The 19,859-nt window shown below is 39.6% G+C and overlaps 1 protein-coding gene across 4 annotated transcripts in view; it reads left to right on the plus strand.

Annotated features, from left to right (window-relative positions):
* The window catches only part of STX7 (syntaxin 7), a 34,834-nt gene that overhangs the window by 5,567 nt on the left and 9,408 nt on the right, over positions 1–19,859 (plus strand). For 3 of the 4 annotated variants that reach the window (XM_030022916.1, XM_041125439.1, XM_030022917.2), the window contains exons 2-4: positions 2,510–2,663; positions 17,337–17,406; positions 19,297–19,387. In XM_030022916.1, the coding sequence (XP_029878776.1) occupies positions 2,582–2,663; positions 17,337–17,406; positions 19,297–19,387 (243 nt within the window). In that variant the 5' untranslated portion in view covers positions 2,510–2,581. Of the gene's footprint in view, positions 1–2,498; positions 2,664–17,336; positions 17,407–19,296; positions 19,388–19,859 lie in introns of all 4 variants that reach the window. The other variant, XM_030022918.2, reaches the window with a different exon arrangement.

Below are 19,859 nucleotides of genomic sequence, written 5' to 3' on the forward strand. Positions count from 1 at the left end.
AGTCAATCACTGCTTTTGTCAAGACTTGGATGAAATATTTTGTGTATATCTCTTGATTGTAAAGCTGTTGCTGAGAACAGTGTTACAGGCAGCTGTCTCATGAATACCAATATGATGGGAGAAACAAATATCATGAAGGACTATTTCAGTTAGTTCTGTAGCCTTTCTATACCAGGTAATTTGGTCTTTTGCTATCTCTTCTCCCGAGCAGCTGCATTTTAATGTTTAACTTTTAACATTAAATATAATATTTAACTAAAAAGTATTTTTAGCCAGTGCTAGCATTGTAGTTAGCATGCTCCTAATATGTCTAGAAATAGTCATAACTTTAAAAAGAAACAAACAATGTCAACAGTTCTGAGAAATCTTCTTTTTCAAACTAACTTCTTTTAGGTGGTTTCTTTGGATTTTATGCCTATGATTATATTTTCCACTAAATTGATAGAATTTCCTTACTTAGTCAGTATACCAAGGCATAGAGCCATTTATTCGCTATAAAGTTTCCATGGGTTTGGTCTTACCGTACAAATTCAATGGACTATTGCCTAGAGTTTCCAAAAAGATCAAAGGTTGTTATGCCAGCCTCGGACCAGATAAGTGGGATTTAGGCTGGCTGACTGGCTGACTTCAGACTTTCATCTGTGACTCGAAATATCTTGAATCTGCATGTGGTACAGACAAAGACAGGAAACAATACTGCAGAGAGCTAGCATGACTGGCAGGTGTTTGTGCAGCAAGTACACAGAAGAGTGCAAATACACTCCTTGTCACCTCATCTGCAGTGAGGTTGTTCATTACTAGAGGATACTTTATGGCCTGAAGACTCAAAGCAGGGTTTGAGACCCTGCTACAGCAGCCATTTCAAAATTGTGCAGGGTTTGTCTTCACAGTAGCAGCAGCTTGTTCATCCGGCATAGGTAATGTAACCTGCAGGGCAGCAGGGGTGAGCCTGACCTCTGTAGTTATATTGCTGGTGAAGTTCTGGTGGGATGTTTCACGGGTCTGACCAGTGCAATGTCTTGGCAGCTCTACTGGAGATCATTTCGTATCATAGAGATATGAAAACATCGTGTTATAAAACAATCAGGATGTTGCTGTGCTGTATTAATACAGGCATTTCCAAAGGTGAAAGAAAATAATATTTGGCAACAAGGACTGTTAATTTTTTTTTTTTTTTTAATTAGAGTTCATCAGAACTTGCGTTTGCAAACTGTAGCACAGCTGGTATCACACTTGACATATCAGTTGGCCTTCTCATTTCCTTCTTTTCTGTTTAAACATTTAAATGTGCTTTCTCCCTCTCCCTGAAATTGAATTTTAGCAGTGTCTGTTAACCAGAAGCTGACAGGCTAGGAGAGGAAGACATTGCTTGGAAGGCACATGGTTTGGGTTGAACAGTGGACGTGCAGGGAAGTGGTGAGGTTAAAATGTTGAACCTGTGAAGGTGATTGGAAAGAATGAAGTTAAGACTAAGCACAGCCTGGATGAAGTTGTGGGATTGTGTTGGATGCACGTGTGCTTGATTAGTCTGCATTCTCACTGCAGAACAGATAAATGGATGGTTTTGATTTGCACGTGTATCCTAAGCTAGGTCTTGTTAATTTAGATTTAGAGTATCTTTGAGCTTGTGCTGAGATTTGGTCTGTGTGGATGGAAAGCAGGCTATATGACTATTAGTTACATGCTGTGTGATTGTATATGAGTGCTTTTAGGGCAAGTGTATTTGTGAGTATTTGTGTTGTAAGATTTTGACCTCCTTAGATAAGATACCATAGTTTTAGGTGCAAAAAACACCCCTAAAAATGTATTTGTATACCCAGGTTGTTGAAAAATGACTTCATATTGAGAAACACAGCAGCTGAAACAGGACAAAGTGGCAATTCATAGAATGAAACTGGATTACAACTAAAACTGAAGTTGATACAGATGATTGGTGTTTAGAGGGAACTGGGTGCCTCCTTAATTCTGATAACTTGTGTGATATCTGCTGTTTTTTTTTTCCAGTGGTTTATATATGCTAGGTTGTGTTGGTGGGATGGGTGATAAATGGTATGGAAATAACCATATAATTGGTTTGGGACATAGCTCATCAGAGGATTTGGCATTGACAGATTAAATGTACAGCTTTTTTCTGGAATGGCAACAAATGAAAATTCATACTTTTTCTTTGCTTACAGTGGGGAAAATATGTAAGAAGTTTGACAAAGGTTGTAGTTTCTGTGATGTAGCTGCTGTAGTGTAATAGCAGACCTTAAGCTGTGTGTATTACTAAGAATCTTAAGAGTTATTGTAGGAAATACAAAAAGGATGTCATATTCTTATTTAATACTTTTTTAAGAAAGTGTTCCCTTAAATTCCGTCTTTGAAGTACTGTGTTTTTGGAGAGGATAAATATTACTATATGGAGTTTTCTTTAATCTTTTCCTGTGTATTCTTCTTTAGGATGATGAATACTGTTGTAAACCAATGACCAAGACATAACTCTGTTTTCTGGGGTGGGGGGGCTTAGGTTTCCTTAATAGGTGGAGACTGTCTGAGTTGTTCCCATCGTGGATGATCTTGACAGCGAATCTACTCAGCCATGTCGTACAGTGCGGGTTTTGGGGATCCTAATCAACTAGCCCAACGCATAACTTCTAACATCCAGAAGATCACACAATGCTGTAAGTTGTATTTATGAATGTTTTATATAAAACTTTAATAATGGTGGTGTCCCCCATTTGAGGTTAGTTTCTCAGATTCATTCATGGGAATTCACTCTTTGACTTCACCTGCTCTTTTGACAGGTTTGTGGCACCCCGCACAGCTGAACCAGTCCTTTGTATGTATGGTTAAGTGTGATCTATCCTGGGGAAGTACAGTATCACTCTGTATTCACCAAACTAATAAATAATTAGTAAGAAGGCTGCTGGTAATAAGCCAGTTTTGTCCTGGCTAGTTATGTGGCACCTTAAGATGGTAGGCTGAGATGTTTGCTGAGCAAGGATTTCTTCAAATATTTGCTGGAGCTTGAATTGTTTAGCAGGGACAGAAGCTGTGGCCTTGCAGCTTGCCTTTGGAAGTACATATTAGATATGTAAATAAGACTATGCAAGTTTTAATATACTTGGGCTTAGATTCATATCACCTAATTTTTTTACCCACATAACTGGGGTGTTCAAGTTAGAGGGAAGTTAGGCTGCTGGGGTTTTCAGTCCTTTTCCCTTTCCCTCCCTTTTCCATTATATTTTTAATGTGTGTGTGTGTATATATATATAAAGCAAATACAACTTCATCTCTCAAATTATGCAAGGTATACTGTTCATGAGAAGGGAGCTAGCCATGAACAGCATATGGCTAGGTTTTGGCATGCATGTTTTTAATGATGTACAGGACGTAGTGTGCATGCAGAAATGGGTATTTTTTTGTTAAAACTGCAAATGAATTCTGATCAGTTAAGTATGTCATTTTTTTTAGTAAAAACTTTGATCTTTGTTTTTCAAGACAAGTTTTAGGAGTTGGTATTTGTAGCACAGATTGGTGGCACAGATTGGCGTTTTGCCTATTTTTTCAGCTACATTTTGTATTTTCTTCCAGAAGGAATTTCTTTAAATCTCAATAGACAGGAAGAAAAAATTGCACTTTTGCTTTGTTGAAAAGTTTCTGTACATTGGGGTTGTCTTCCCTCAACCTAAAATTAACAAACTGGCTCTGTAAAAGCCCTTATGCCTTATTTTCTAAAATCGGCTCAGTGAATTCACTCAGTCTCATGGCTTCTAACTTGGTCTTCCAGAGATACCTGCCAACCTGTGACAGACACCGAGGCTCCAAGATGTCAAAAAAAAAAAAAAAAAAGTCTCAGTTGTCAGGTGAAAACTTAAAGTTAAGTCAATGGCTGAAACTGGAGCATTGTGAAGACAGTCGCTGAACATAATTAACCATCTTGTGCTGGACTCAGCGACTCCTTAGTCTCATCCTGCCTTTTCCATCTCCTCTCTTGCTTCTGCTGTGTCTCCCCTGCCCTTGTGACAAGCAAGGCGTACTAAAACCAACATGCCCAGGCTCAGATGGAAGGAGACATGCCACAGGGGTTACCTGCAATCCTGCTCTCCTTTCCTTTTTGAAATTTAGATGGCTAAAGTCTGAGCAATAGACAGGTGCTTCTGCCCTTCCCAAGACCCAAGTCCAAATCTCTCTTAGCCCCACTGCTGCATGGTTTCAGAAACAGGAGCTTTGCTTTCAAAAACTCCAGCCAAGCACATTTCTAGGACTAGTAGGCACACAGCTGGATTCCATCCCTCACTCTTCTGTAGATCTGACTGAACTGTAACCAATCAGTTACTCTTGTAGTCCATTCTCCTCTGGTGGATTTTAGGAGGATCTGGATCCTATGGGCATGCTGAACATGCTTCCTGGACTGAGCTCTCTAAGGGCTTATATACACTTTTCTAGCTATTTTGTTCCCATGTGTAGTACCTGTCCAGCTTTCTGTTGGAAGATGTGAGCTGCAGGAACTTCCAGGTCAAATGGGGAAAAACCTGCAAGCTTAGGGAGCTATAGAGCTAGTCAGCTGCTGAGGAGGTGTCTCTTAGACTGCAATTTATGATCTTGGTTAGGGAGGGAGGGAGTGGGAGAGAAACAGGAATCTTGACCCTAAATCCATATTTTGCCTTCTAAGCAGTTGACTTGATTTTGCACTTCAGTCCAGAAATGCTTAGCACTTGTGAGATGTGTCAACAGATTTGAATTGTTCTTGATTAACCTGGAGCTGTGTAGATATTCTGGTTTTCAGAGTAAGATTAATAGAGTTTGGTTTCAGATTACAGAACCATTTCAGGAGGTCCCTGAAAACTAATTCACACTTCTGCTAAACATGCAAGCAAACTGTGAATACTACTACAGAGATACAGATGAGATACAGATTAGTTGAAAGGAAGCTGGCTCTTCCAGCTAGAAGCTGGCCCTTTAACTCGTGGGAGAAATACAGAAGAACTTCCGGAATCAGACAACACTGTGCTGCCAAGATTTCATAATATACCAGAGTTTTATAGGAAGCAGCATCGGTCGGAACAACAATTTTTACTGTAACACTTCTTCAGGGTTGAATTATTACACACACACCCTCCAAGTAATAAATTTGATCTGGTTCTTGATTAACTCCTTGTATATGTATGGCATATTAAAAAATGAAATACATATATTAATACCTCACATTTCATAATGCATCTACATGATGCTGCTGTCATATTAATACTTGTGATCCTTACCTACGTTCTTTCCTAGTTCACATAGCCCACTGTTACTGATTGACAAGCAAAGTTCACCTCTCTGCTGGTTTAGCACACCTTTATTTAGCACACCAATAACTAAATCAGTTGCAAGATAGTATTTTCTTTGGTTTGGGTTTTTCCATGGTAATGGAAGAGGACCTGTATTTGTATCAGGTAACAGCTGGGTTAGCTTAGCACCCTTTTAAATTTAAAGAACAGATTCTTTTGATCTGTTGATCCAATCATGCAGTTAATTGTTATGTTGAAGGTGTGTTAGAGTTGTAAATTGCTTCTGCCTTGCCTGAACCGCTGATGACCCACTACAGTAAATGCTATCTGTTGTGGGCTGTTTGAGTTTCTTTCAAGGAGAGGGTCATTTTTAGGACCTTGAAGATATAATTGAGCTAACTAATGGGAAGCAGCATATGCTGCTGTCTGCACTCTCAGCTCTCTTGGAAACTTAGGCCAGGAAGGCACCTATATGTGTTTGGTATCCCAATCCCCAGAGCATTCCGTGAAAAGGAGGTTCTTACAGCTGTTCTTTAAACAAGGATCTGTGCTCTGTTTTGCGTTTCCAGCATTTCTGCAGAAATAAGTGATTGTAACATCACTTGGTAACATTTAGGGAATGGAGTCTAGTTTCCTCAGCCTGAAACTCATGTTTTGCTTATCAGCAGCATCTCTGAGCTGAGATTGAGGGAACTAGTCTGCAGACCGTTTCTGGGTACCTTTTGTTAAAACTGTTCCACTGAGCAGCTGGAATTGCAAAACTTGGTGGTGAGGTCAGCAATACCTGTGAGCTGCAGCTCGCTAGTTGGTTTCAGGTCTGTGTTAACTGTGGTGAGAAGTAGATCTGTAAACAGATAAGGAAAATTCAGATTTAAATAATAAAACCAGAGAAGTGTATAATGAGCTTTGGCACCTCTTAGGCTTAGGCAGCTGCTAAATTTCTGTGTTACTAGAACACAACTTATGATTAAGGTTTGAAATTCTGTCTGTCTGGAATCTGGTCCAAAGTAACTCTGATTCTCATTCCAGGCCTATCTTGTATCTGATCATAAAATCTAGATGACACACATTGTGTTGGACTTTTGAAATGTGAATTTAAAGGTGGTTGAAGTTTGTCCCTAACTTTCTGAATATGGAGAACAGAATATAGGGAATGATGCAGGGTGTAGAGCTCCAACCTGTCTGGGCTTTGCAGATGGAGAACCTATTATCAAGGTGTTTTAATCAGTGTTTGCTGAAGGAGCAGTAGTTCCAGAACTGGATTTCATAGGTTGCACTCTCACTTACGTGGCAGCTTAATGGCAGCTGCTATTAACTTGAGAGAAATCTCAATGCCTGCCTTCAGTATTTCCTTGAAATATTTCCTGTTGGTCACTTATTTACAGCAACTGGATAGAAAAGGAATGAGTGTGATGCACAGAAACAAGGTGAGCTAGCAAAAAATATTTCTTTGTGACAAAGCAAGTCCTGTCTGCTTACAAATCTGTATTTCTATCAGGCATGTTCATTTACCATACTAGGGATATGCCTAGTAGGATGAGAGCATTGAGTCCCTATTGTGATTCCCCCCACCCCTCGTCCTCTTCTTAAAGAGCATGTAACAAATTGTACAAGAAGAAATCTGGTCTTTCAACAAATGGAAAGATGAAAGTAGAATAAGTAAAACAAACAAAAAGCCTAATTTAAACACTTTAAAATACGTTAATTTCAGATTTCTTACAACTGTGAAGATGAGGGGGAGCAGTTCTTTGAAATCTGACAGTTTTCTGCATTTTAAAGAATTGATTCTCTGTGTGAAGCAAAAAGGGGGAAAGCATTTTGTTTAAAAAAGATGTTCCCGAGAGGAAGCAAAACGGGAGTTGCATTCATCTACAGGGCCAACTCCAGAGTTGTCAGAGTAGGAAGGGTATGGTTAGAGGAGGAGGGGCCTTTTCTACTCAGCTGGAAAGATTTGACTCTTGTCTCTGACAGGAACTGTGCAAGAAGTAACCAGCGGTGGTTTTTCCTCCCCCCTCATACTTCTTCTCAAGTCTGTCTCCTATGTGTGGGTCATTGAGGAAGCAGACTTGTATGACTTTGTTTTGCTTTGCTCCTCATATATTCTTTCTAGCTACTGAGTATGTCACTCAGTGCAATCCCCCAAGAAAAGCAAGAATGATACAGGCTGGATAGATAGCTATCGTGTCTCCCCTGGCATCTTAAGCCAGGGTTTGGGAGCTATTGGTTTAGAAGCAGTGTAGATTGCTGCCTTTTGCTTGGGAACACAGAACAAAGCCTGGCGTTGATAAAGTACACCCGGTCTTTGAGTTTTAGAGAATTTCTGGTTTGTAATCAGTTACAGAACCTACGCTAACTGAAGTGAGGCATTCGTATTCCCTCCCTACCTCTCCCTTCCCAACTCTTCCAGCTTATAAAGGTCATGGCAGGATTTTGTGTAGTGGTAGTTGCAAAGTCAGTAAGAATGGTATAATCTACCCTTGCTCAGTATTGGCAAGGTTAGTGATAGAGTATTTGACTTGTTCATGCACACTGAAAATCAGCCCAGCTGGAGAAACATATGCTCTGCATACTGCAAGATAATAAAAATAAAATAAAATTCAGTAGCCACAATCCACATATAGCTAGAGGGAGTCTGTCTGGCTTTGAGAGGTTCTTTCTCATAAGTGCTCTTGCTTTCTGCTGACTTTCTTTTCTGGTCATTAAGGTAGCACAAACATCAATTCATACAGAGCACGTTCCCAGAAGGTCAACTTCAGCCAGCTGAGATTCCTCTGTCATGTGATACCTCTCCTGTGACAGCAAGATTGTCCAATTTCTGTTGCATCCCAAGTTTTCAGTAAGCCAGTATTTTTGCTGAATGTTGTTAAAATGGGAGTTGAATTACATCCATTATATGACTCTCCCTTTCAGTTTATGTGACTGTAGAAATTCATAAACTTAGATTAAACCCTGAAGAATATTAGGTTTCTGATATATGCCTTTTTGTTGTGGTTTAAGCCCGGTAGGTAGCTAAAACGTTCAGCAAAACAGGCTGAAACATTAATGAAAAACTATGTCTGCCACTATGTTTGTATCACTAACAGTTTTGCATGATTATTCTTTAGCTAAAGAAGGATACAGATGGGCAAGTGAAAAGTAAATGAAATTGCTGAAGTGTTGAAATCGGAGCCTGTATGAAAACAAAATTCTGTTTTGTCTATATTTAAAGTGCGGTTTTGTACAGGTGTGGTTTTAAAGCAAATAGGCTTAAAGTAGAGCTTGTTGAGATTTTTAACAATGATATTGTCAGAAATTTCCAATTAGCTGCAGTTAACCAGAATTTAACTTTGTGGGAACATACTAGTTGGAACAGATCTTTTTTATTATTGTTGCTGTTGTCAGGAAGGATTCTTGGATTTAGGATGAAGTTTCAGTAAAACCTGGGAAAGGCTGGTTATTTAGGGGTTTTAAGTATCCATTATGGTCCTCCACATTCCTTTTCGTGGGCTTTTCCAAGCCGAGGAATTGAACTTGGATCTGCTTTATCCAATTCATAACATGAATATGGAGGATAATCGGAGGAGGAATTCAGATATTTCAGGTCTTTCTAAATGCCTGTCTTTCTGCAACAAGGTAAAGTCATGAAGCCCACAGTTCTTTCAGAAATGAACTATTACTGAAAACTTCAAGCATTAATTATTTGCATGCTGTTCCTAAAGGCTTTGTTCTATGTAAAGTAGCATATCTATTTAAGGTATTATGCCTCACAGATTTGTTTATGAATTTGGAGTGTTTTGTTAATACTTTTCTGTGTTTTGTCTTGTTTGTTAAAAATATTTTGGTTCTACGGGAAATGCAATATGAAACTGTGTCTTATGTGGATGACATTGCACAAGAGGGACAGGGATTTATTTATGCTAGCGGCAGAATAGAGTGAAAAATGTGTCTTCCGTGTACAACCCAGAGCGCTATTTGTGTTAGTATGTGCAGGAAAGGCAGAATTTTCCTTGTCTTAGACTGTTTTGCTCTGCCTTAGTTAACTAGTCTGGGGGCGACGGGGACAGAAGAGCTCTGTAAATTAAGCCATCTCTAAATGGAAGACATTTAAATAGCAATTGTAAAAACACTGTGCAATTCATAAATACAAGGTGACCAGTGAAGATATCCACAGTTTGTCTGCAACTGTTGCTTTTGTTGTTGGAGCAAGTATAAATGGACTCACCTAGACAAGTTAACTTTTTTGCAAACCAGCCTGCATTTGCAGCAGAGAGAGGGGAAGAGGTGTGGCTGGGGTCCTCATGGTCCTTCCCATCTCTAGAGAGTTTCATGTCAGTGCCTCTCTAAGGTACTTAAAATACCTATTCCAGTTCAATTCTATTGGATTTTCCCCTTTGCAGACAGGAGAAGAGGAGATTGCATGGCAGTTTGATTATGCAGAGAGCCCTCTATCAAATCTCATATATAACTGCTGTGCAGGAGGCTGCACTGCACTTAGGGCTCAGAATAAACCCAGGTCAGTGGTTGATTGTGAGTGATGCCAGGAGTGACAGCTACTTGCTTATGTCAATCAGTCTGTGATGTGTTGCATGTCTTTGCTTTTGTGTTAGCTCCTGAGTTACCTTCCTGTGTCAATGACTTGACCTTAAAAAACCAAGCTTTCTTCATGTAGGTGGGCTGGGTTTATGGTGTTTGTGCAGCTACTGTTTACTGGAGAATCGTGCATCCTTTTCATAACTTAATAAGCTATTGGTTTTCTTTAGAGAAGCATTCAAACTTTGGGGTTTTAGGGAGTTACCAGCGGCGTTTTAGGATATGAATATAAAGTGATTGTAACTTGATTTAATGACTTCCCCTTGGCAGAGCTGTAATAATTGATCACAAGATCAGTTATTGTGCACTTAAACTGTGTATTTAGTGTGCTCTACGCCCACATTAGAAGAACAGGCGCTATTTCAATTCTACTTCACAGTGTCCTTGAAAGACCTTTATAGAGGGTAGTACACTAGCATGAAATAATTACAACAGCACTGAAGAAACTAGAGGCAGATCCTGAACTCCAGACGTTGTTACTGATGTTCCTGGTCACTTTGGGGAATGATTCTATTTAGAAATGCTAGAAGCTCTAAAAAAATCCAACAGGAAAGGGTACAAGACTTGATGTTTTCCTACTCTTCCATGCTTAACAAGTCTTTAGTCCTTAGAGCTCTGAAGACAATCTTCATCTCCATCCTCATTTTATTTTCTTCTTCCCACACATACTTCAGCTACTGTTTTTCTGTGCCAATGTATTATCCTGTTTTAGAATAATCAGTGTTAAACACTGAGTTAAGACAGAATAAAGCAAATGACTTAAAACCAAATTACTGAAGCTTTACATACTTGATTCCAATTAGGTGAGCTCTTGGGCATGAGGGTGCTTTTTACTAAGCTGGGGTCTTTTGGCTGGTGTCCTGGATTTGATTCCTCTAGTGAAACTGTCACTCTTGGTTAAAGTAGAATTAGCAAGGTGTACAGCACTGGCATTTTGATTTATTTAAAATTTTAGTGAGTGTGAACTATACTAGCAGCTTTAAAGAGGCACTTAACGCTCATACAGAAAACTTGAGTCTGCTGAATTTATTGCAACTACATTAGGTTGCTATGTGTAACAGCTTTTTATAAAAGATTGATCCAGAAATGTTATCTGCAGCATCTGTCCTTCTTTAGTCTAGTATCCTCAGTTGAAGTGCAGAAGGAAAACACATTGAATTGGATTTGAATAAATTGAGGAAGTCTGTTGTCCCCAGGCAAAAGCAGTTAGAACTGGTGTATTTTTACAAATAATTCTTCTGTTCCAATTACCTGCTCTGAAGTGACTCTGAAGTTTATTAGATTCCACACAACTTAATCTGTAACTGGATGTGCTGTTTGTTGACTCACTTGTTCAGCTGGAAACAAGTAGGACATTTCTTCATAGTTACCCAACCGGTGGCAGCGCGTGTAAGGTCTTTGATGAAGCATTTCTGAATGGTGACTGTGCTGGTGTTGTATTCACTGCTTATTTGCTGTATGAAGCCATAGCTGAGCTTGAGCCTCATGTGGAGCAGACTTTGCATTGGTGCACACAAAGGAACGCTTTGCTGATTCTGTTTATTCTGCTTGGGCTCAGGAGCTAGGAAGATGACTGAAAATCAATGGCTTTAAATCCCCATTGTTAGTTTTAGTCCTGTGAACCTTAGGCAGTGACTAAAACCCTATCTGTCCCTTTTTAAGTAAAAGACAGGGGCATGGAGGGGGCCCTCACCATTACACCATTAATATTCAGGAGCAGCTGTAGCTGCTGGTTGGAACAGTACTCTGCTCGTTCTTCCCATGACAGGTCCCAAGCCTTGCTGTTCTGTAGGGCAGGTTTCATTGTACTTGCCCTGCCTGCTTGTCTGGTTCTTGTCCTCTGCAGTACAATGTCTCAGTGTTTGTTGCTCCTGTTGCTGCTGGTGTTTTTTCCAAGCACACCCAACAGGTGCTGCATTTCCTCTGGAAGCATTAGACTGTAGCTTTATGAAATTGGGTGATGTGGTGGGTCTGGCTTGGACGGTAGAACTGAAGGGAACTGCTGCTGCGTGGCTGTAATGTGATCTTGTGTGATCCAAGTAAGAAGTGAGGTTCCAGGCTGCAAAGGGGTAATAAGCAGCACTCATTAAACATATTTTTTTCCCTAATTTCATGCTTCTATGTTGTGGCCTTCTTTTTAGAACTCTGTGGATTATGTGTTGATTCACCTCACTCTCCAGCTGTAAAGCAGCAACAAGCTTGATCATGGCCACTTGAAGTTTAAAGTTTGGTTTCCCAAATGCTAAACAGAATGGAGGTTGAGATGGGAAGAGAGATGACTGTAGGTAACCTGGGAAAGCTTCTCCTGTAGTTGGAGTTACTGGCAAGTGTTCCAAAGTAAGACCACCCTCAGTTTCCCTTGTCTTATGCTGGGGATGAACATGGTGCTTGGACACTTCTCAGTCCTGCCAGAGAAGGTGCGTGACCTACAGTTCACTCTTCATTTCCCTCCTCTTAGTTCTTTGCCTTTTAAACATTAGGATTTTACTGAAGGGTTTGGAGGTTTTTTCCCCCTTTTATTCTGCAACAGTACTGTGGTGTTACAGCCTGTACAGTGATTACTAATTCTCAGTTGGGGGTAATACTCTTTGCTCCTATGTTCTTAGAGGAAAGAAGTTGTTTACATTTTGGTCTTCATTGTATTGTATTAATTTATTTATCTGTATCTTTAAGTTTGAAACTTCCTGTGTGATATTAAACATTTTCATGTTCAAGGAGCAGAAGCAGCAGTTATGTCAATGTGGATTTACTTGTGGTAATGGAACAGCTTTGCAGAGCTGGCTGAAAAACAAGGGAAGATGAGGAGAATGAAGATGAAACTTTCTTCTTTCCCAGCCAGCTAAAAGCCAGCTGTTAAGCAAGGATAATGTGTGATCCAATATGTGAAATATATTTTTATCTATGGAAAAAATAGTATGTATTGCAGATCTGGCCAGAACATGTTTCTTAAATACTCCTACCTGTTAAAAAATGTAAATATTTCCACTGTAAATCTCACTACTCCTGTAACTCATGTAGAGAAAAGGAGGCCTTTTATACGAGACAGTATTACTAATTTTCTTCTGTGCCCCTTTTTTTTGTTCCCTTTAACTAGAGGGAGAGCTTCCACTGACTAGAAGTGGAACCACTGTTTGGCTGAGTAAAAGTAAACATGTGCTGACTCTTAAATAATTTTCCCTGTAGAAATTCAGGTTAGGCCTTAATTGTTTCTCTGGCTCATCATTAACCGTGTCTGACCTGTTCCAGAGCATGTGACCAGTCTGAGAGTAGCCGAGTACCTTTCATCAGCTAATAGTTATGTATTACGAGATTTAGATCAGGAATGCTGCAAAGACAAGTGAAAAGTCTTCTTACTAACACGGTATTGCTTCTTTCTAATACAAGACTCATTTTCAGGTGGAAAAAGTGAGATTCTTTTCTTTTGCATGGGAGACAGCAGTTGCTTGGAGAAAATGCACCTTGCTTGCCTGATATTGTACACCTTGCTTCCTGCGCTGCGCAGTTCCCAAGGGGCTTGCCTTCTGCGGTGGCTCATTGCCAGCCTACAGCTGGCAAGGTGCTACTCCTGCAGGGTTGCAGTATGAGCCCTGAAAGAGCTGTTGCTCTTTATTATATGCAAACATCTACCCTGATCTTCAGTGTAGAAGTGGCTGCAGGAGTTCGCGCGCCCCTGACAGAGGCTGTTGCCATATCCAGGTGACTTTGGTGAAGAACACCTATGTGTACACAGTGTGCGCCCTTTGCAGCTCCTGAACAAAGTCTAGCAGCTAGCTGTACATACCCAAGGAACCTGAGTGTCAGACTTTGCACTGAAATGGTTTAAAATCATGCACAAGATCCAGTCAGCCTCTGTTACAGGATTGGTAATGCCCAGAAGGTCAGGAGGGACCTCTAGTAGTCGTATTATTCCTGTCTTTCAGAGCTGCTTGGGAAGTTGGAAGAATGACGAAGTGGGGAAGGGAAAAACATAAAGGGTGAGGTAACCTAGGAACCCGTCAAAACTGTGCTCTGATCTTTGGTCCCTCACTGTTACCAGTATGTTTGCAGTGCAGAGCTAGGACTTCGTGCGTTGGGTCTAAGTCTTTGGCTCTCGGGGACAGTTGAACATTACTGATGGATTGAGAGGCACCAAAACAGTTGCCGGGTGCCTTAATGTGCCAGCCTGAACTCCCTGCACAGGGGCAAAAAGCTGGTTAAACAAGGGAGGCAGTACCTTTATAAATACCACCATCAGCAGTGAAGCTGGAAACTTAGGGCTGTCTGTTTTATGAGAAGTAATCCCAGGTTTCCCGTAGTTTTGCTCTCCCCCTTCAGTGCCAAGAGCCTCTCCCTGCTTGTTTCCCAAATGGGGCAGTGAAAGGACCCAGCAGAGATGTTTCTACAGTCTAACCTTCAGGAGGACAGGCTGAGGCTACCCTGCGTTTCCCTTGAGGAAAGGAAGGGATATTGACTTTTAACAAAGCAGTTTTGAAGCCAGTTCTTGCTTTCAGATTCTATAAGATCTCTGTGTGTGCGTGTGAGGGGGAAAAGGCACTTTACCTCTATGGTCCAAGTGGTAATGTCTTAAAGCCTATTTTAAATTTTGTTTTTATCAATAAAGTTGTACGAGTTCATGAGTCTGGACAAATGTCTGTGGTTCAGATGGTTTTGTGATTATATTTATAATATTATGTCAAATGTCTGAAGGATTAATAGCTACAGTAAGAAATCTGTAAAAAAAACCAGGCCAAACCAAAAGAATTATGAGACTATAAAAAATAAATTTTTTAGCCTGTATACACTCCAGCATGTTTATGTTAATATGAAGGAGTACAAAGGATGGATTTCATTAACTCATCAACCTGCAGGTGTGTACTGTAAATCAAGATTTCAGGAAGGTCAGCTTCTCTGCTTCCTGTGTTATACTGGTCCTACCAACTTGCTTTTGTTTTTTTTTTTATGAAGATAACTTCAGGAGTGCTGCTGAAGACTGTTGGCCAAAATTTACTTTTACTGCTCTGCCTTGTTTCTGTTTGCTTACTTGAATAAGCAATGTTTCACTTTTCAATGCAGTATACTTCATATGAACAAAAAATTGAAAAGAGAAATGCTATTTTTTTTCTGGATAATATCCTTGTAAAAGGTTAAGGTGGAAAATGCTAAATTACAGGGAGCCCAGAAAAATTGATGTCAGTTCAGTCCTTGGGTTTTTTTTCTTTATTTTATTTTAGTTTTTCCCCTTGAGATTTGAAAACCTGTTAGAACTTTGCTGTTTTGATGCATACGTACAGACTTCTTGGTAAAAGGTGTTTTAATTTTGTGCTGAATTCTTGAATCACAAGACCTGAACTGGGATGAACTTCTCCCTGCCTGCAATTGTATAGCTGACTAGCTACGCGGTGCTGGCTTTTAATTTCCCCTCAATTATCTAGTTGTGTTCAGTTTTAGAAGTAGGATAAGTATCTAACTAAGTTGGAATGCGAATTTTTTCACTATAGGCTTTGTTTCAGAGAATTTTTCGAGTGAGGGCTTTTATTTAAAACACGAACCTGTATTTACTTTATTTGCAGTTAAATAATGCACCTCTAGGTGGCAGTAGGACACACCGGTACTTTTTCTGTCTGCAGTGCAAACAGCTGTTAGCAGAGGGCTTGCAGTTTGTTTTGGTTTTTTTTAATTCTCCCTGTAAAAGTACATACAGAATCACTGAGCTCCTTGGCCCTTGAATCAGAAGGGAGAGTGCCTTGGAACAAATAAAGGATAATTTGTGTTCAGTTTTATAGATATTAAAACTTCACACTGTTGAAGATAACACGAGCCAGTTACCTTTTTGTTTGTTTGTTTTAAAACAATGCATTACACTGAACATAAAAAGAAGGCTTAATTACCCCAAGTCGGTATTTATCAGTTCACGTGACCACCCCAGCTGCCCAGGAGAAGCACAGTGGGCTGGCCGGTTCCCCGGACCCGGCAGGTTGGAGGCCTCCACTGGGCAGGGAAGGGCTGGTGCTTGGTGGAAGGTGGCGACTGTAGGCAAAATTCAAAAATTGTGACTTATGTTTTGCTGCTTTCCAGCTCAATTAAAATACAAGCTGCATGAAACCCATCTTACAGTGCTGTTCCCCTCAATAATCCTTTCAGCAGCTTATGTCCACTCAATTCCCCCAAAGACTTCTGCCTTGAAGTATTTGATTTTTTACCTCATGCAAAACTTAGGTACTAACTTTCCCCTTTTTTCATATCTTTGTTACCTGGGTATGCACAGGTATACCTGGCTATAGCAGTTGTTGACATCGGGACGTTATGTAAAGCAGTGTAGAAAATCCAATATAATCTAATTGGAGACTTGCTATGAAACAAAGATTAGACTTAATATTATTACTTAAAATGTTCTAAGAAATTCCAGTTCTATCAAACTGCTTAACATAAGTCATAGGTAACTTTTGTCTTGCAACTGAAGTTCTGTCTGTTACAGATCTCTTCCATGGTATATGGAAAATACTCTTTTTTTTTTTTTATGGTTTTCTTCATTACTTATAGATGCTTTTTACAGCAATTTAAACTGTATTCAGGAAAAAAAGATAGTGTGCTAGTAAAGTGAGGATCCCAAGTACTATACTGTCATATTTTCTATTGACTGTGTGGTACACCAGTTTGCCTGGGGAGGGCCACAGAAATACAGGGAAGAGAAGTCTACTCCTAGCTGAGGTCAAACAAAAATAAGTTATTTTGCATATGTATTCTTTCATTTTAGAAGATGTGAGGGTTTTAAGCTGAGATAAAATATGTCAAGGTTATTAGTTTTGCAGTGTGATAAACTGCATATCCTTGAAGTGTCTGTCCATTTTTCTCCTTGCTTTCTCATGTGACAGTAAAATACATTAAGCTGAAACTAAGGCTCAGATGATGTGTCACTTCTTGCAGTTCAAAACTAATATATGAAATACAAACCACCAGTGATTTTTAAGTGTATCCCACATTTAAAAATGTAAGGATCTCAAAATTACAATTTAAACCTGGACATTTTTGTTTGTTTGTTTTTTGTTAATTTATCTTAAGCCCATGAATGCGTTGTTGCTGTCTCTTCATTAATGCACTGGTTCTGAGATATTTGTGTATGATAATGTCATGGCAGTCTTTCATATGGCTTTCCAAAATGGCATGCGTAAAATACGATTAAACCAGAATAAGAATTGTACTGCTTATTTTAAAAATTAATATTTAAAGGCTTGATTTATATTTATTATAGTGAAACTATTAACTGATCTTTAAATGGCATGTTTCTACCTAGGCACTTGAATACATTCCCATCCTTTATAAGAAACCCTGGGCTTTGTCTTTGACTTGGCAAAAACCGTTCACTAGTTGTTCTGGCACTTCTTAAGTGGAGTCTTTGTAGTAGGTTGAAAAAGTCTTGAGTATCAGTTTCTGTCAACTTCTATGGCTTTAGAATTGTCAAGCAAACATGCATAAAATTAAGCAGGGAATTGTCTATGCCCCATTAAAATTTCTCTTACTCTTCACAAACAGCTGCTGAAATACAAAGAATACTACATCAGCTTGGAACACCACAAGACACGCCTGAGTTGAGGCAACAGCTGTGAGTACTTCACATGAAAATGTTTAATTTCATTGCATTGTAAACAGTCTCCTGGTAGGTGATGAGGTGGGTTTTTGTTAGGCAGAGTACTTGATGTCACCAAGAAAGGCAAGGATAGAGAAATACTTGAAACTTAAATGTTGAGATGCGCTTTTTAAAATTAATCTTGGGTAGTCTGTAAACTCAAGTCAGCTGGTTTGCCCATGTATGTTGCCTGCAGTATCAATACATCTATAAAACCCATGCTGTATGTCAGCAAAGGGAAAGTGGCAGGACCAGAAGCACTATCACTGTTTAAAAAACAAACACCCGCACCCCTCCACTCCAGTCAACTTTTCAAATCTGTATGTATCAGTTTCACAAGGTAATGAATATATTGGGGGAAGTTTGTGAGATATGATACTGGGGGAGAGAGGGGAATGTCTTTTTAGTGATGAAAGCTACAATAAGGGATGACATTATAGAATAAACATGTACCAGAAATGCTAAAATAGCAGAAATTAAATAAGGCTCCAAGGCAGATGCTGTGCTGTAGTTCAGTCACCTGAAGGTGCACTTTCATTAATACGCCACTAGCAGAGACAGTTGGCTCTTCTCTGCTTCTCTGTGTGGTCTAATGAACCGGTATGATTTTTTTCCATTAAACTGCTTTACCACATTAATCTTAGCATCATAAATGCATGTAAGCTATGTGTTGTGCTAACCCTGAGAAAGTTGGCAGTCTTCAGTGTGGTTAATGCCCCACTGTGGCCATTGAATAGTAGGAGGAGGTGTGTGTTGGACCAAAGGTATCACATTCATCTTGTGTGAACAGCCAAATTGCTTTATAATAGCCTGAGTTCAGGGCCCATAACATTAGCTAGGTACAATCCACAGTAGATATGCTACTGGAGTCTGTGAATAGGTGAAGATCAACATATACAGTTTCTGCAGTAACCAGACAGGATCTGGGCATAAATTCACAACTAAACAGGATAGAAACTGTTGTGAAGGTCATGTTCCAGTCGCTTTATGGAGGTAATATATATGGTAATTTTCCCTGAGTTTTCATCTGTCCCTTTTTCACTTGTCTGAACGCTTGGCCTTTCCTTTCATGTTGGTATGTATCTGAAGAGTTATTTTATTATTTTAAATATTGATGTTGATTGTTTGCTAATAGCTTTCCAGATAAAACCTTTTTATATACACTGGGGAGGAGGATGCAAAAGCAGGTAAAGCATTTGAGTTGCTCCAGGAAAAAAGTATGAAGATTGGTAAAGGAGTGTGTGATAATATCAGAAGCAAAGAGATAAAAAAAAAAAACAAAAATAGCAATGCTGTTGAAGACAAGGCTTTTTATTTTAAGCACTGTTAAAGCTATTAGCAAATCATGAAGTTTTCAGTTAAGTTTGCAGCTATTGTATCATGGGAGCATATAGATCTCTTTGGAGAAGCTTTCCAGTAACTATTAGGAATTGACCTTTCATGGGCTGTGGTATTGGAATTATATTCAAGCCACAGTATGTTCTTCCACACAGAAGAAACTTGGTCTTTTCTACAGTTATTCTGAACTCAGAAAGGACCAGGTGTGCCCAACTATTGATAGACTCAAAAGAACTATGAAAAGCATGTTTGGATATTCATAATAACTAGAAACCTATTGCTGCACATTAGGAAAATAGGAGAAACCTCAAAAAAATAAAGGTGAGTAACGATGCTGTCATGCTAAGGAACACACCTTCTTCAGCATCTGTCCCACCTGGAATCCATGATGTCACGCCTTTACAATGAAGAACAGAATAAAGATGGCTTTGTGCACTTGAGGAGCATTTAGTACTGCTGCTTTTCTGAGAATCAGTGAAATTCAAAGGAACCCAGTGGTCTCTAATGAAACTCTGCATTTGGTTTTAGGCAACAGAAGCAGCAATACACCAACCAGCTTGCCAAAGAAACTGACAAATACATTAAAGAGTTTGGATCTTTGCCTGCAACAAGCGAACAGGTATAAAACCAAAGAGCATGGCTTGTTTGACTATCATGTTGGCTCATGTAGAGTATTTGAGTGACTTCAGTTCTGCATGCCTATGTTTGTGCTCCTCACCGGGCTTTCAAAGTGCTGTTTAGTTAGTCAACACATTTGCACAATAGGGACACTTAGAACATAAGAGTATTTTGTTGCAGTCCGGACTTGTTCCAAAGTTGGTGTTATGTATCAGGAATGAGGTAGCTTGACTGAAATGGTAGGAATCAAGGCAGTGCACTGTGCCTGTGATTTCAGGTAGCTGGGCACTTTGTAATCCGTTGCAGTGATGCTAAGTCTGACTCTGCAGGTACTCTGACTGCTTCCAGGGTCAAGGAATTGTGTGCCAAAACCACTTGCAGGGAAGGTGGCCCAATAATTTGATTATGCATAGTAGGTCTGTTCTACATCACTCAGATTAGCATACGTGCTATGTCTTGTCCACAGGCTTTTC

The sequence above is a fragment of the Aquila chrysaetos genome, chromosome 8 (genome assembly GCF_900496995.4).
Source record: "Aquila chrysaetos chrysaetos chromosome 8, bAquChr1.4, whole genome shotgun sequence".
Taxonomy (NCBI): domain Eukaryota; kingdom Metazoa; phylum Chordata; class Aves; order Accipitriformes; family Accipitridae; genus Aquila; species Aquila chrysaetos.